General features: G+C 34.1%; 1 protein-coding gene across 3 annotated transcripts in view; it reads left to right on the plus strand.

Annotated features, from left to right (window-relative positions):
- Positions 1 to 8,313: 8,313 nt before the first annotated feature.
- Positions 8,314 to 15,012, plus strand: part of LOC125661697 (multiple epidermal growth factor-like domains protein 11) — a 55,886-nt gene continuing 49,187 nt past the window's right edge. For all 3 annotated transcript variants that reach the window (XM_056146131.1, XM_056146132.1, XM_048893807.2), the window contains exons 1-2: positions 8,314 to 8,408; positions 14,556 to 14,789. In XM_056146131.1, coding sequence (XP_056002106.1) covers positions 8,357 to 8,408; positions 14,556 to 14,789 — 286 coding nt within the window. In that variant the 5' untranslated portion in view covers positions 8,314 to 8,356. The remainder of the gene's footprint in view (positions 8,409 to 14,555; positions 14,790 to 15,012) is intronic.

Below are 15,012 nucleotides of genomic sequence, written 5' to 3' on the forward strand. Positions count from 1 at the left end.
CTTGCATTAGAAATAATTGAGATATAAAACACTAAAATAAGATCCCATTTGGTGAAATATATTTATTTTACTTTTACTAAACGTATATTTAGTGTCCATATTTGAAAACAAAATAGTTTGTATCAAACAGTGTTTCCACACACACAAGTACTCTGAAGTTGAAATAAAAAATACGATGCAGTTCTTCATCTTCGTAGTCTTTACTGATCATGCCTTCCAACAGTCTAGGAATTTCCATGGCCACAACTGTGCTCCTTTGTTAGCTGACCTTTTTTATTCTTATGAAGGATGATATTATTTAAAAAAACTGTTACGTTAAACGAAAAAAAAATATCTTACTATGGCCTTCAATGCGATATTTAGATATATCGACGACGCTTTATCTAATAGCAATACTAATTTTCATCCACATGTCGATTCGATACATCCATGTGAACTCAAAATAAAAGACACCACTGGGTCGTGTACTTCTGCGTCGTACTTGAATATTTTATTGGAAGTAGACCTTAACAGCAAACCGACAACTCGGTTGTATGACAAACGGGACCGAATCTCCATGGGATCACACACTTGAAATTCACATGCAAGGCAGTAGGATGGTCGACACCCCCGTACTCACCACGCATGCGCTACATTTGACAGTCGGGTTTCACATATTTGTCTGATTCATAACAGCCATACCATACCCTGACTAAGCTACATGTACTGTTACGGTTGAGCCTGTTGCAGGTTTTATTACTCAAAATGCGGGTTTGTTGGTTTGATGAGGCGTACAGATACTTTATCCTGAAAGCATGGATCATTTATCATTTGTGTAATGCTTTTTACAAATGTCTCATAGAAACTGTAAATCAAATTGAAAGATCATTTTCCCCGGAAGTTCTGTTCATCCACTTCATTTTAATATCATACGGTAATTTGGTAACAACAGAATTTACTCCAATGGAAGTCTCGAAATGCGAGAGTAATGAAGCATACGTGGGGTTATCCTTTATGGGTGCTATTTCAGGTAATACGTTTGAAAGTTCACATAGCTTTATGTGATCTTTACTAGATAATCTGGTAAAATTCTCAAATATTTAATTTACAGCAGTTTCTGTCAAGTATAAGTCTCCATATATTTCATCTAGACACCCCCATAATACTCTTGTCAAGACTTCTGCTGGGTCAATTGCATTTGCAATCTTTATACTATGTGCATTCGTAGAAGATCCTGACCCTAACTATTTTATTATCGAATCTAATTCTTCACGTGGGCTGATACCATGGCCCTGTGAAATGTTCACAAGTGATGCTCTCCAGACATGAAAGGATTCAGTTTGGTCGTTAAACACAGTGAAACGAGAGAGAAGTAAATCCTTTTTCATACAAAATCGTGTCAGTTTGTCACAACTTGGTTGTTGTTATCGTTACTTATTGGTGTGTTTATGGTAGTCTTCGCAAAGAATAACTCTCCTTTGGAATTTAAAATTGATACCGGAAGTAGGGACTCATGTGGACTATAGTCCAGAATCTGAATTGGGAAGGTGTATCGTAGGTGCACATCTTAATGAAGGTATGACCCATAAACCAGTTATAGATGTTCATCTGAACATACTGACGATAAATCGTGAATGTCTATAATGTTCGATTAAAGCTCTTCTTTCGTGTGTGTACTACAGGATATATGTTGTTCCACATATTGTTTGACACATCATTTTTTCTGAGACTTCTCCTGGTGTATTGCGACTCTAAAGATTCACTGTACTCGCTCGTTAATTTAAGATCAACTTCTAGTTCACTGTTCTGACGTTCCGCCTTTGCTAACTGCACCTTTCGTGTTTTGTGATGATAGCGTGTTGCTTCCTTATCAAGTAAACGTCAGCTTCATACGTTAAACCACTTCATGAGCACGCTTCCGAGCTAATAGTACCGATATTGATACATATATGTCAGCAGAATTCATCGAAGTTGTTTCCTGTTTCACAACTGTGTCAGAGTTGTAGATTTTACCTAGCCCCATAATACACAACCCTGGATATTTAACTGTACTTCCAACATACGGTCAGGGTAAACCACCTATTTAAGTACGGTTAAACTTTATTGTACACTGTATAGTACGTTGCGTAATTGTCATGGTAACAAACTCAAACAATACAGAAGACCCGTTTTACAATATAATTAACTATGATGTACGTGTGATCGGTCAACAGGGGATGTTTACTCCTTCAAGTCACCTGATCCCACCTCCGGTGTGTCCAGGGGTCCGTGCTTGCCCAACTATCTATTTTGTATTGCTTATAGGAGTTATGAGATTGATCACCGTTCGCTATCGTCACCTTGTATACACCCAACATAAATACAATCAAATATACTTGAGGTCATTTCGAAATAATGAGGTTCAAACTATAAAAAAAAATATACAAAACAGATTGTATGATTACATAAACTGCATATGACTTGCATGAATTGTCGAGAAAATTCGAATGAACGTGGAATTGATGATTTGCTTTCAAACAAGTAGCGATTATCTAATGAATTGTCTAGAATAACCACAAATTGGGTATATGTTTCCATGAGATTAATAGTGATTTACATGTCAGTACTTACCCTGTGACTGGATGTACGAAGTTAGCAAATTGGAACTACAGCATGGCTGACGAACGTACTACATATTTAGTCTAAATATCAGAAAGCGGATAATTGACATCGCATAGCATGTCACTAGAAATTAGTCAGCGTATGCTATGAAGTCCTGCGAAGAAACATTTCAAGGGACGAAGACAAATTAGTTTGTTGGTTTTTTTTTTTTTTTCATTTAGAGTTTGTTGAAAAACTTGCTTTTATCCCGTTTTGTTAGTTTAAATTTTGCCGTCATTTGTTCGTTGTGGAACATTGGATAAAGTTTCTCAGTAAAATATATGTGTTGCAGTCATTAATTAATATTGTACATTGATAAAGCATCAATAATGGGTTATATCTATATACTTTTATTATAGTTTACATACAATTATCGACACAATAAATTCGTTATGTCGACACTTAGACGGGTAATGCGGAAATATATGGCTCCTTGAGAAAAGAAACGAATTGAGAAAGGCAAAAACTCCATTTGCTTTTAAAAAAGCATATATTTCCGCATTATTACCTATCCACTTTTGACCAAAATATTGACATAAGACAATGTTTTTAGAATTATCAATAATTTATGTTTCAATATCCCTACTCATGTGGTACAGTTCATTCATGCACACTTTTTTTGCGGACGTAAACAACAAAAAATGAACTTGATATAATCTTCCAATTTTTAAACGAAATGCTTTTGAAGGATTTTAAAAACCCCATACAATACCTTTAGATTTTGAAAAAGACTATTGTTCCTACATATAGTTGATTTGAATTTCATCTTGGGTATCAAGCGGTCTTGGTATAATTAGCATCAATTCCATACATTAGATGCATTTGATATCTGCCAACAAATATCTTTCATGGTATTGCAATGTTACTATTGAAATGATCTTGCCATTCATAGAAATGAATCCAAGCTATCGGTAGATAGAAAGATAGATAGATAGATACAGCAAATGAATATAAAGTATTTGAGCAGAAGCGGACTTTTCTTCATTGTGATGAATTAAATAATTATCGAATCTCTTCCATAACCTTTTACTGTGTAATGTCTGCCTAAAATATGTTTGCATAATACTTCCCGTATCATGGTTCTTCACAGTGTGAAAGGGGTGTAGATTTTAGAGTTACACTTTTCCTTTCGTGTCTTATTATTGAAGATATCTGTATCACATCCTTTGTTTCACTAGCCTAGATCACATATGATTGTCTACATAGATATCAAAATAGAAAGTACAAAACTGACATAACATGATCCTTCCTTAGACAAAACAGTAATTTTGCCTGTAGTAGAAAACGAATTACTATATAAAGGGCATGTACCAAAACAACTCGACATTCCAATCCTTTAGATTATATTAAAGATTTGAAAAAGAGACAGTAAACTGGTAATATTAGAACAAATATTTAAATTAAAGTCCACTGCGAGTGAAGCGACACGACGAGTTCGCTCCAATCATTGCACATTTGAATCACCTGCTTTGTCATTCGTCAGCTGAAAAGTGATGTCGGGATTACCCAGTGCTCTCTAAATTAACCCAGCCGTCATTGGAGCGCTTTATCAAAATCAAAAATCCCGTAAATGAATAGTTTGTGAAGCACCAACTTTCCTTTCATCATATATATCTTTGTTTTGTTGTCGTCAGTGATTGATGGGTTTCAAACAAGAAGAAAAACATCTAAGTAATTAAAAATCAACCGTGTTAAAAGCCTTATCATACATATGCTTTAAGCAATATGTTTTCATATTTAAATAGAATGTAAATGTATCATTGCTTTAAAATCCATTTTATTCCTGTAAAACAATGCTGGAAACATTCAGGTTGTGGTTACTATAGCTATGCATGTAATTACTTTTGTGGAAATAATTGGGTATGATTCATACATTCATTTCATCTGAACATTGAATATTTCTAAAATCACTTACTTTTTACAAAATTCACTCTACAGACACAGTATGTAATATATCAGTTTGATAATTTTCATAGCAACCATAATGCCTTAATTAAATCCTAATACATCTGTTATATTTACTTTCATAATCTACACCCTGTACGTCATACAAATGGATTTCTATTATTAGATCGACGCTGCTTAAGCGCATACTTTATTGTTGTTTATTCTTTCAAATAGAGTGAAGCTAGACTGGTGATATCGAGACAGTTTACAATGCCGATCTGAATGTCACTTATTTCCAGAGTTACGCCATCTTCGATTATTTCAGGCGATCGACAAAATCAAAATAGATCATTAAAAATTGGGAATACTAAAATATTGTATTAAACACATAAAAACAAAAATGTGTAAGACATATCTTTCTATGTTTTATAAACCAGAACTGATGAATTGATTAGATATAGATTAGAAATGCATCAATTCCCGCCGACAAAGTTTGTGATACTAAACTCTCCATGTGTAAGGTTCTCATGGTTATGTCTTACACTGATACGGTGTAAAATTTCAGAATTAGTAATTCTACTTATACTCCATTTGTTTTTCTTTCAAAACACAACAAATCCCATCATATCTCTCTCTCTCTCTCTCTCTCTCTCTCTCTCTCTCTCTCATGTAAAATAATCCATAGAAATATTACTGTTGTAAACAAAGAAGAAATATTCACGGCTTGTACATTATATTGAACAAAACCCATGAGAAAGTTGAGCGAAGAGAAAACAAAATACCATTTGGTCAACGTGAACCTAATCAAGGAATGCAAATAACTCCCAGGATATCTATCCTTGTTATTTCTAATTCATAACAGCTAAATATTTGTCCAGAAGGACGCCAGGATAAACATGTAATGGTAAAATGATACAACATATCACAGTGTTTAAAGCGGTACGAAAGCTTCCCATCAGAAGACCGGAAGTTTGTACAAACCTCGTAAGTCCGTTCTTTTTATTGTAAACTAACTTCGCGGGGATTCATTGATGTCGTCTTACGACACAACCTTGCAGATAATCTATAGAGAAATATAAATACCTGTGTAAATGTTTTCAATTGAAATACTAGTTTACTTACTACTTTTCTACATACGTGTATATTGCAAAATTGTACTGTTCTGATTTCCTGAATTCGATTTCCATCTACTACATGTACATTCCATGATATTGAAATAAATTAGAAATGTACATTATATTCTTTCAGGATGAGTACAGCCTGGTCATTAAAGCAGTGTCTGATCGCATGCAAAGCTCCACCGAAAAAAATACTACAATCAGTAGACCGTTGATCGGTAGTGGCGGGTGTGCTTTTAAGCCGAGTGGACTATGGACTTGTCGAATTTGCAATTGGCCGAAATGTGCTTTAATAGAAACGCTTGTGTATATTTGATTTTGTCTTTGTGTCATACTAATATTTGCGTACATTTTACTTTTCAAAATTATATATTGATTGCCAGCCAAGCAGTCACCATTATACAACTACCAAAGACGATACATAATCAAAGTAAAGACAGCATACCGCTTAATAACATTAAACAGATGTACATTACATGCACTAATATTTTATATACAAACTAGCATTATAAAATATTCATTTTTTAACATTTCGAAATTTAAAATATGTTTATTGCATCTACTAATCCAAAATTTGTATACGCACGTACCGCATGACTGTTGCTATCATTTTATTTTTTGTTTTTCAGGTTTTTTGGCAGTGCTTTTTGTGTTCAATTTATCATTTTGAAATGTTGCATTGCCTTATATGTGTGTATGCTGTTCCTTTTTTTAGCATTTACATTCGAACATATTGAGTATAGCAGGATTTTGTTTTCAATATTTGGTCATTTGTTTATGGCTCTTCAACGTACCTATCTAAACAAATGTACGACTATGCCATACTGTCTTTTATATTGTAATAAAAGACGATAAACGTTGAACAATTGATTTTTAAAAAAGGCGAACATTACATATTATGCATAACAGAGATGTACCAGTTCGTTATATCACAAACTATTCACATACATAGCTAGCAGTGCTTTTATTTATAGACTAACTTCAAGACCTAGTAAAGTGTGATCCGTAACATTGTTACACATAGAAATAGGACAACGTGTTAACATCCACAGTAATGAGTCCCATCACAGTATACGGTGACCAATCTCAGTAGACTGTCTCCATCAAAAACGTATCGTGCACAGAACATGCATGTGTGTATCGAATCAGTTGAAAGACAGTTGAACCAAAGCAATGAGTTCAATGACAGCTGACTATGAAAATCAAACTTCAGGAAAAAATCATCGCAGTAAAAATAACCTGTGTTCAACTACAATGCTTATACCACTGCAAACTTTTTAAATGTAGATATTGTTATATACTACAGCAGGATAATGAAGCAAATACACCATAAATAGATACTATAAATGTACTCTTACATATAACACAGTGTGTCGTCTGTATGCTATTATAAGTCGTCCTATGATATGATTTTTTAATTGCATGGGAATGGAGAGTGTACATACTGATTAGGGAATCTGAATCATTAGTTTTATACATTTTATATATCTATTGAAGATACCATTATCCAAACCAAAAATGAACATAAGCAAACTATGACAAAATAAATATAATTTGAAAGTTTCATCATGCTATATTTTTATTCTAATGGTTAAAGTATTTACAGGGCGGGGTACAGGATATGCACTTTCAGTATCAGATTTATCAGAATCAGCTCAAAGGAAAAGAATGACCACACAGTCTCACTGTCAAACTAAATCTTTCTACGGATTTGTTGTTTAATGTTTGTTGTGCAATTGTTTAGTGTTAAATTTGCTTTACAAAAAAATAATACAATGGCTTGTGGCTACTTGAGGGCATTTGCAAAAAACAAATCGGAATCGCACTTGTCCGCTTTCAATTATCTCCATAAGATATGTGAATAGGTATACAAAACAAGAAAAAAATAATAACAACAATACAAACTGAATTAAGTCAAATTTATCTAAGAGTTGGTGTTTACTGCAGGGTATTTGCTTTTATGATTTTCTAGAATAGATACACTGTATTGCTCTCTTTTCACACATTGATGTACGATGTTCCTAAATATGAAAATATATTCTACAAATCACATATACCAATTTACCCATATTCTGTTAAAACGTAAAATGTGATACTCTTCAAAAGGTGGTATAACAAACTTACGTACATGCATTGGATATAAATAGATGAAGATAACGGACAATGGGTGATAAATGTCATAACAATCAAGAATACAAAATTAAGGGTAGAGCAAACACAGACCTCTGGACATACCAAAGTTAGGATGAGGTACCTAAAGTAAGCATATCTAGTCAATCGATCACATCCGCCGTAATTCCTGTATTTCTTTGCATATTTTGTACAAATATCAAATTTCTATAATTCAAGGAACTCAAGGAATTCATTTTAACATTATTGTGAAGTGACTGCATTACATGAAAATTTACTTAGCATAATAAACCAATTATTTTCTAACATACTTCACATTTCCCCATATGTACCATATTACAAAGGTAATTGTCCATACAAACATGTTATTTGAAACTCCTCTTGCATGACAACTTGCCATGATGCAAGTAACATCTATATCATACAAAAAATGCATTTCAAATCTCCCAACAGATATGTTTCATAGTACTGCATGGTTAGCATTTAAACCCCTCTTACCATTCAATGAAATCCACCAAACCTATTGGGTTACTATAAATTCTTTTTTTAGACTTGAATATTTCAATTTTACTTCCTGGTTTAGATTTTAGCGCATCGCCATCATGTTGCAGACGTGTTTGATTTTATTGGCTTTACGACTGTCCACAGCCTATGGTATGACCTTCTCATATAATTCACATATTTTTTTAATGTATGTCATATCTTTTCAGTTTATTTCTAATGAAGAATTTAATTTAAATCGTGGGTGTAGAACTTGTAAACACTGTTAAATACACATTTACATTAACTGCAATTGCATACATATGTTTTCAGCCTCTTCCACTGTACTTGCTTGAATAATTATCATCACCTTTTTGTCTAAAACTATTTACAGTTTAATGTACCCTGCCTTCATCTAAACGCATAACGATAACGAACAATATTTGTGTAATAATTCCCATGCGCTCTGAGGTATCACGTTTCATTACCGAGTTAACACGCAGTAGGTTTTAAAGTTAGCTTTACGTTTTATGTCTTTTTATTTGAAGTGTTCCAATAACACCCTTTGATTCAATAGACACGATCATACTTCATTGTGTGTATATATGTTAAAATACAAACCTGAAATTATACGGCACTTTCGTAGACAGAGCAGTTGTTTGTTGTTGTGTTTTTTTTTTATTTGGTTGGTTTTTTGCCTATAGAAGATACTATATTAATGTCTTAATGATGTGTACCAAACGAAATATATATTTAAACCTTCTTAATTATGTCAAAGAATTCAACAATTCAATTCAATTTGCGACTAAACAGTGAATTGGGTAGTGGCAAACGGCACATCTAAATTTGAATTACTCGATTTCGTTCCAATGATTACAAATGTGAGTGACATGGTTATCTATCCATCAGCTGGAAAAATGACGGGGATTACCCAGTGTTCTTAAACTCCAGACAAAAATTCTCATACATTAGTTCATTTTGTAATTGTCGTTGATTGATTGCTTTGAAAGAAGAAAATAAAATATCTAGCTAAATATAACGCCACAATGCATTACTTACATAGACTGTGTTTAAATTATTTAAAGCATAACAAATTACGATTGGCATGAACCGTTTCTCATATCAAAAGGAAATGTAAATGTATCATGACTTTACAAATCGTCCAATGCCAAAAATTACATTCATTTTCATTGTAAAGCAATGTTAGAAACAAGCGGTGCTTTGTTTACTAATACTATACAATCTATTTTGTGTAAGCAAAAGGGTATACATCATAAATGCTTAAGACCTTTCACAATTTTACTTTTCAAAATCCATCCTACACACACAATAAATATTATACTAATGAAAGGCGATTGCAACGAACACTGATCATTCTCATAACCCCTATAAGCAATATAAAATATATTTGGGCAAACATGGACCCTTGGTATACCAGATGTGGGATCAGGTGCCTAGGAAAAGTAAACATCCTATGTAGATCGGTCACAAGCTCTTTCGCATCGAATCAGTTGAGAGATATAAACACCATATGCAGGTGATAATGGAATTTTCCTCCATAAATATGGGAAGTTAACGATGGAGAAGTTGAAATCATCCCGTTTGTCATAAAATGGATACCTACTTTCAATAGAATATCTAAGTATGAAGCAGAAGTGGACGACTCTATGGTGTCTTTTATTTCGAGTTCACTGGGATATGTCAACATATGAATGAAAATTATCATTGTCAATAGATACCTGCATATGGTGTTTTTATCTCTCATCCTGTTCGATAGGCAAGAGCTTGTTCTGAGTATGGTCAGTTTTCTTAAATCGAAAAGGCTACTGACAAACAAGTTGATGGTGCATGGGGATCCAACATTATCGTTTAGAATTAGCATTCCGCAAGTTCGTTTGTCGTTATAACGATCTAGTTTGCCAATTCAATCTATCATTGGGTCAAATGCTGTCTGACGTGTTTCATGCCAATTCTTAGGCCGTTCTTGGCACACTGTTTCACTACGGATAACCCCGTATGTCTCATCAAGAGATACAGCTGCGGCGGGTGTCACCGGTTGAGAGGGGATGCTTACTCTTCCTAGGGACCTGATACCACCTCCGGTGTGTCAAGGGGTCCATGTTTGCGCAACTATCTATTTTGTATTGCTTAAGGGATTTATGAGATTGATCACTGTTTGTTAAACTCACCTTTCTCAACTGAATCGATATGCAAGAACTTGTTCTGTTTATGGTCTGCTTTTAATCGAGGCAGGCTACTTACAAACACGTTGATAGTGCAGGGGTTTCAACAGTCTCGGTTAAATTCTTTGGTCGCTAAACGATTTAGTTTGCCAATATAACGTACCATTTAGTCAAATGCTTTTTGACTTGTTTCATACCGATTGGTATGCTGTTCTTGGCACAATGATTTTGACCACGGGTAACTCCGCTTACCTGATCAAGATATCGCGCTCACGGCGGGTGTGGCCGATGGACAGGGGGTGCTTACTCCTCCAAGCCACCTGATCCCGCCTCCGGTATATCCAGGGGTTCGTGTTTGCTTAACTCTATTTTGTATTGCTGATATAGAAAATAATCACTGTTCGCCATTGTCACCTTTCATCACAAACAGTTGTTCCTTCAACAAAAATGTATAAAGGAATTATCCCTTTCTTGTGATTAGTGATCCAACACAATGCTTTGTTAATTTCCACTCTCGTTACACGCAGAAGTACTCTGAAGTTGAAATAACAATATGCTGAAATTCCTTATTGACAATATCTTCGTGGTCTTAGGTGATTATGTCTTCCAACAATTTTTTGAAATCATCATGGGCATGAAATATTCTCCTTTGTTAGCTGACCAGTTTTTATAATCCTATGAAGCAGTATTTATCCAAAACTTCTACATTACAAGAATGTATCTTGCTGTGGCCTTCTACTCGACATTCAGATATATCGACGACATATTCTATTTTAACAATGATAATATTCATTCGTATGTCGATTCGATATATCCCAGTGAACTTGAAATAAAAGTCACCATAGAGTCATTCACTCCTACTAGACTTTTGATAGTAAACGTTTACTACTGTATTAAGCTTTTGGACAGTCTACCTATACTGATGTATTTACCTCTGGTTCTAAAGTTCTTGTAAGTGATGTTATCCTCCCTGAAGTCCAAATGCATATATTTAAATATGCTTGCACCCATAACAAAAAGTCATAATGGCATATTCAGTAGAACAGAGAAATAACGTCACAAAGAGTTGACGTTACGTAGCGCCGCGCTGTAAATATTCGTGCACCAATAATTCAGAGATCCACGTGTTAAAATTAGTAATGTATGTATGCATATACTATAACTACACTTTAAACCAACCGAGAAATAGCATTTGAAAAAAATATATTTGAATGAAACAGTTATATATTTAATTATTCTTATGATAAACATATTCTTTCGGTTATTTTTAAAGTCGGAATGTTCCGTGTCGGTTTCTTTTTCTACACATGCAGCATACCGAAATAAACGTTTAGCAAATAGGTTTAACAACTCCACGAAGATTCATCAAAGATTATGTCATTTCTTTGAACAACTAATCATGGATGAGTTTGAGGTAAAACCAATTGATAAGTATCAATATACAAATGTTGAACCCACCTTCTAAATATGCACGATCCGTCTCGTTATTTGCAATGTTTACAGTTGTCAACGGGATCGACGCAACATCAAACAGACGATTGCTGTACACCCTTATATATTATTAAAAGTCATTATATAGTGGACATAAAATTTACAAGGTAGGAAAAAGTCATGAAATAATTGGATATATTTGGGGTTAGTAGAGATCTACACTTTGTATAAAAAGTATGTGTGTCTGGTAGTCCTATTTATAAATCCAACAGAGATAACTCTTTGACAATAACTTAATTTTTGGGGTACACCAAAAGAAAATTTTATGTGTGAATTTAACCAAATTACGAGTTCATGCATAGTCGATAGACATTAATATACTGGTGTTGATAAACCGGAGAAACTTTAAAAAAAATATCTTCATGACAAAAAATTATTTAATAAAACTTTATCCTCCTCATTAACAAAATATATAGTATATAGGCTAAATGATGTAAAACAATATTTTGACATTCGAAAATTCTCCCGAGAAATAACTTGGATAGTATACATGTAAGTGCAGCGGCGTAGCTTGGGAAGATAAATATGGAAGCATACAGGGCAGGGGGTTTGGAGGACGCCCTATGGTCCTAAATGGGTCCAGGTAAAAGCCCTGTTGGGACCAAGGGGGCGAAGCCCAACGAAAGCTGGTGCATTTTAGACAATTAAAATGTATTGTCAAAGTCTCCAATACACATTTTCTTTAATTTCAAACACAAGCACATGGGGTAAGGACATCGTAACTGCCTTCAATTTTGAAAAAAAAGATTATCCATTCATTCAATCTCTGAGCACTGTGGAACTCTAGAGATTATCAGCTCCTGTTGATCGCATTCCGAACCTTCATCCTCACTACATCTAAATGCGATAAGCAAGAGCTGATAATGTGTAGAGTTCCACAGTGCTCAGAGATTGAGATTAGTATTGTACATGACAGTAATGACAAAATGCTGAAGTGGAAGATGAATTGATGTGCAATTGTTCTAGTAACTGCTTGGATATTTTTTTTTTAAATCAGAAATTACAGAATACATTTACAGATTGAGGGAAATTATAAGAGAAGAAAAAGAAATGTATATTATGGATTCGATACAAAGAGTTGGAAACAAGAAAGTAACATCAAAACGAAAGGAACGCAAATGTGCTAGATATGAGTATAGTTTTGAAAGTCAAACATTATGTAGAAAAGCATTTCTGATCGTATATGATACAACAGAAACAGTTTTCAAAAATATTGCAAAACATCTTGATGATCATAGAGCTGTTCCACGAGAGCACGGAGATAAAGGAAACAGCAGGCCCATGCTCTACAATTCGAGGAAATACAACGTGTCATAATGTTTATAACTAATTATGCTGCTGAAGTGGGGCCGTCACGACCAGAAGCCCCCAGAGGAAGTGACGGCATTCCTTCTATTTATCTACCCTCTTCTGACACCCAAAAAAGCCATTTACCACCGATACAGCACTTCGTGTCAAGAGACAGGAGTTCGTGCTCTGCGAATATCATCTTTCGAGGATGCATGGTTGAAATGTGTTCCACACATAAAGGAGCGTGTAGACTCTCAAGAGAAAATGGTTTTCTTGAAAAAGAATGGATCACCTTCATTTGATGCTGCAGCTCTACCAGAAATTTTCCTTACTGTCGGACTGACGAGAGAAAGGCAGCAATATTTATACAGAAATGTACGGCCTTATGTACGACCTGCATACCAAGATAGTCTGTGCACTACATCGTCGAAAAAATAGTCACTTGAAACATGATCTGCATCAATCGGCAGTCATATTGTATTTTTATTTGAAATTGACTGTCTTATGTTCGACTAAAAATGTGAAAATCTAATGTTCCCTTAATTTAAGCCATGAATATAAAATTTAAGTGATTTAATTTATTTGTATTGAAAAACAAATTAACTGCCTAACATGTGAGTGTCTTTTTTTCTCTCAAATAATACACACACAAGTATTTAAAGAAATGAAATTAAACATAAAAGCTATATCCAGCACATTGTCACTTTCAGATTAATTAAATTGTTGTTCTCCTGAATGACACCAATAACGTCATGACGTTGTGCTGATGTTATAGAATATATCAGTGCATCAAACGCAAAAAAAATACGTCTTATAAGTGAAGGACGACCATAAAATGACGTATTTTTAATCATCTACCTATTATCTATCTAAATCTGCTAAAAAGTGAAAATGGGTAAAAATTGCCATAAGGGCCCTTTTGTCATGGGCACAGTCATATATGTGTTTTAGTTAAAGTGTTAGCATTCGTTATGGGAAACCAAAACAATTACAGTTTTACTTCAACAAATTATTAATATTTTCATTTCATTTATAACACATTCGTATCATTTACAGGGTGTCAAAGAGTGTTAAAGTTTGTTGAAATTAAGAATAAAATAAAACGTTAATTACAAAGTGCTGGGGACAACGCATTTTGATTCCCTATACACGTTCCTCTATCTTGGTCGATAAGTTTATAATGTATATTTAAACTATAAGATATAAATAATTATTTCGCTCTTAGTGTGAATCATTGTAAGGGTGTTCTATATAACCGTATTTACTGTAGCGTGACTAAAAGGAAATCGAATATCTGCAGAATAAATGTATGCTTTTGCACGTTTGATAATTGTATATTTGTTTTAATTTTCTACAGAAAATATTGCCTTCAACAAACCGGCATGGCAAGGTAGTCAATACAACTCAGGTAACGATATATTCGATGCAAGTAATGCAGTGGATGGACTCAAATCTAACCTCAGCGCCTGGGGAGGACAGTGTGTTCAATCAAATGTTAATCAACAGACAGCCACATGGAGAGTGGATCTAGAGGACATCCTCAGTATACATCACATCTCCATTTATTACAGGACGGAAAATGCTGTATGGGGTAAATTATTTAAAAATAAGCTTTTAGGTTTTAATAACATGTTACTGTTTTGCTTATGTACACGCATCAACAAATTGATTAATACAATTTTATTTGGAAGTTTTTTTTTATAAGTATATACCTCTTTGATAGATATTTTTTCTTAATTTAAATTCAGAATGGTGTCCATTGACATTACTATGATTGCAAAGTTTCAACTAGCTTTTATATTCACATCAGATGA

The sequence above is a fragment of the Ostrea edulis genome, chromosome 8 (genome assembly GCF_947568905.1).
Source record: "Ostrea edulis chromosome 8, xbOstEdul1.1, whole genome shotgun sequence".
Classification (NCBI taxonomy): domain Eukaryota; kingdom Metazoa; phylum Mollusca; class Bivalvia; order Ostreida; family Ostreidae; genus Ostrea; species Ostrea edulis.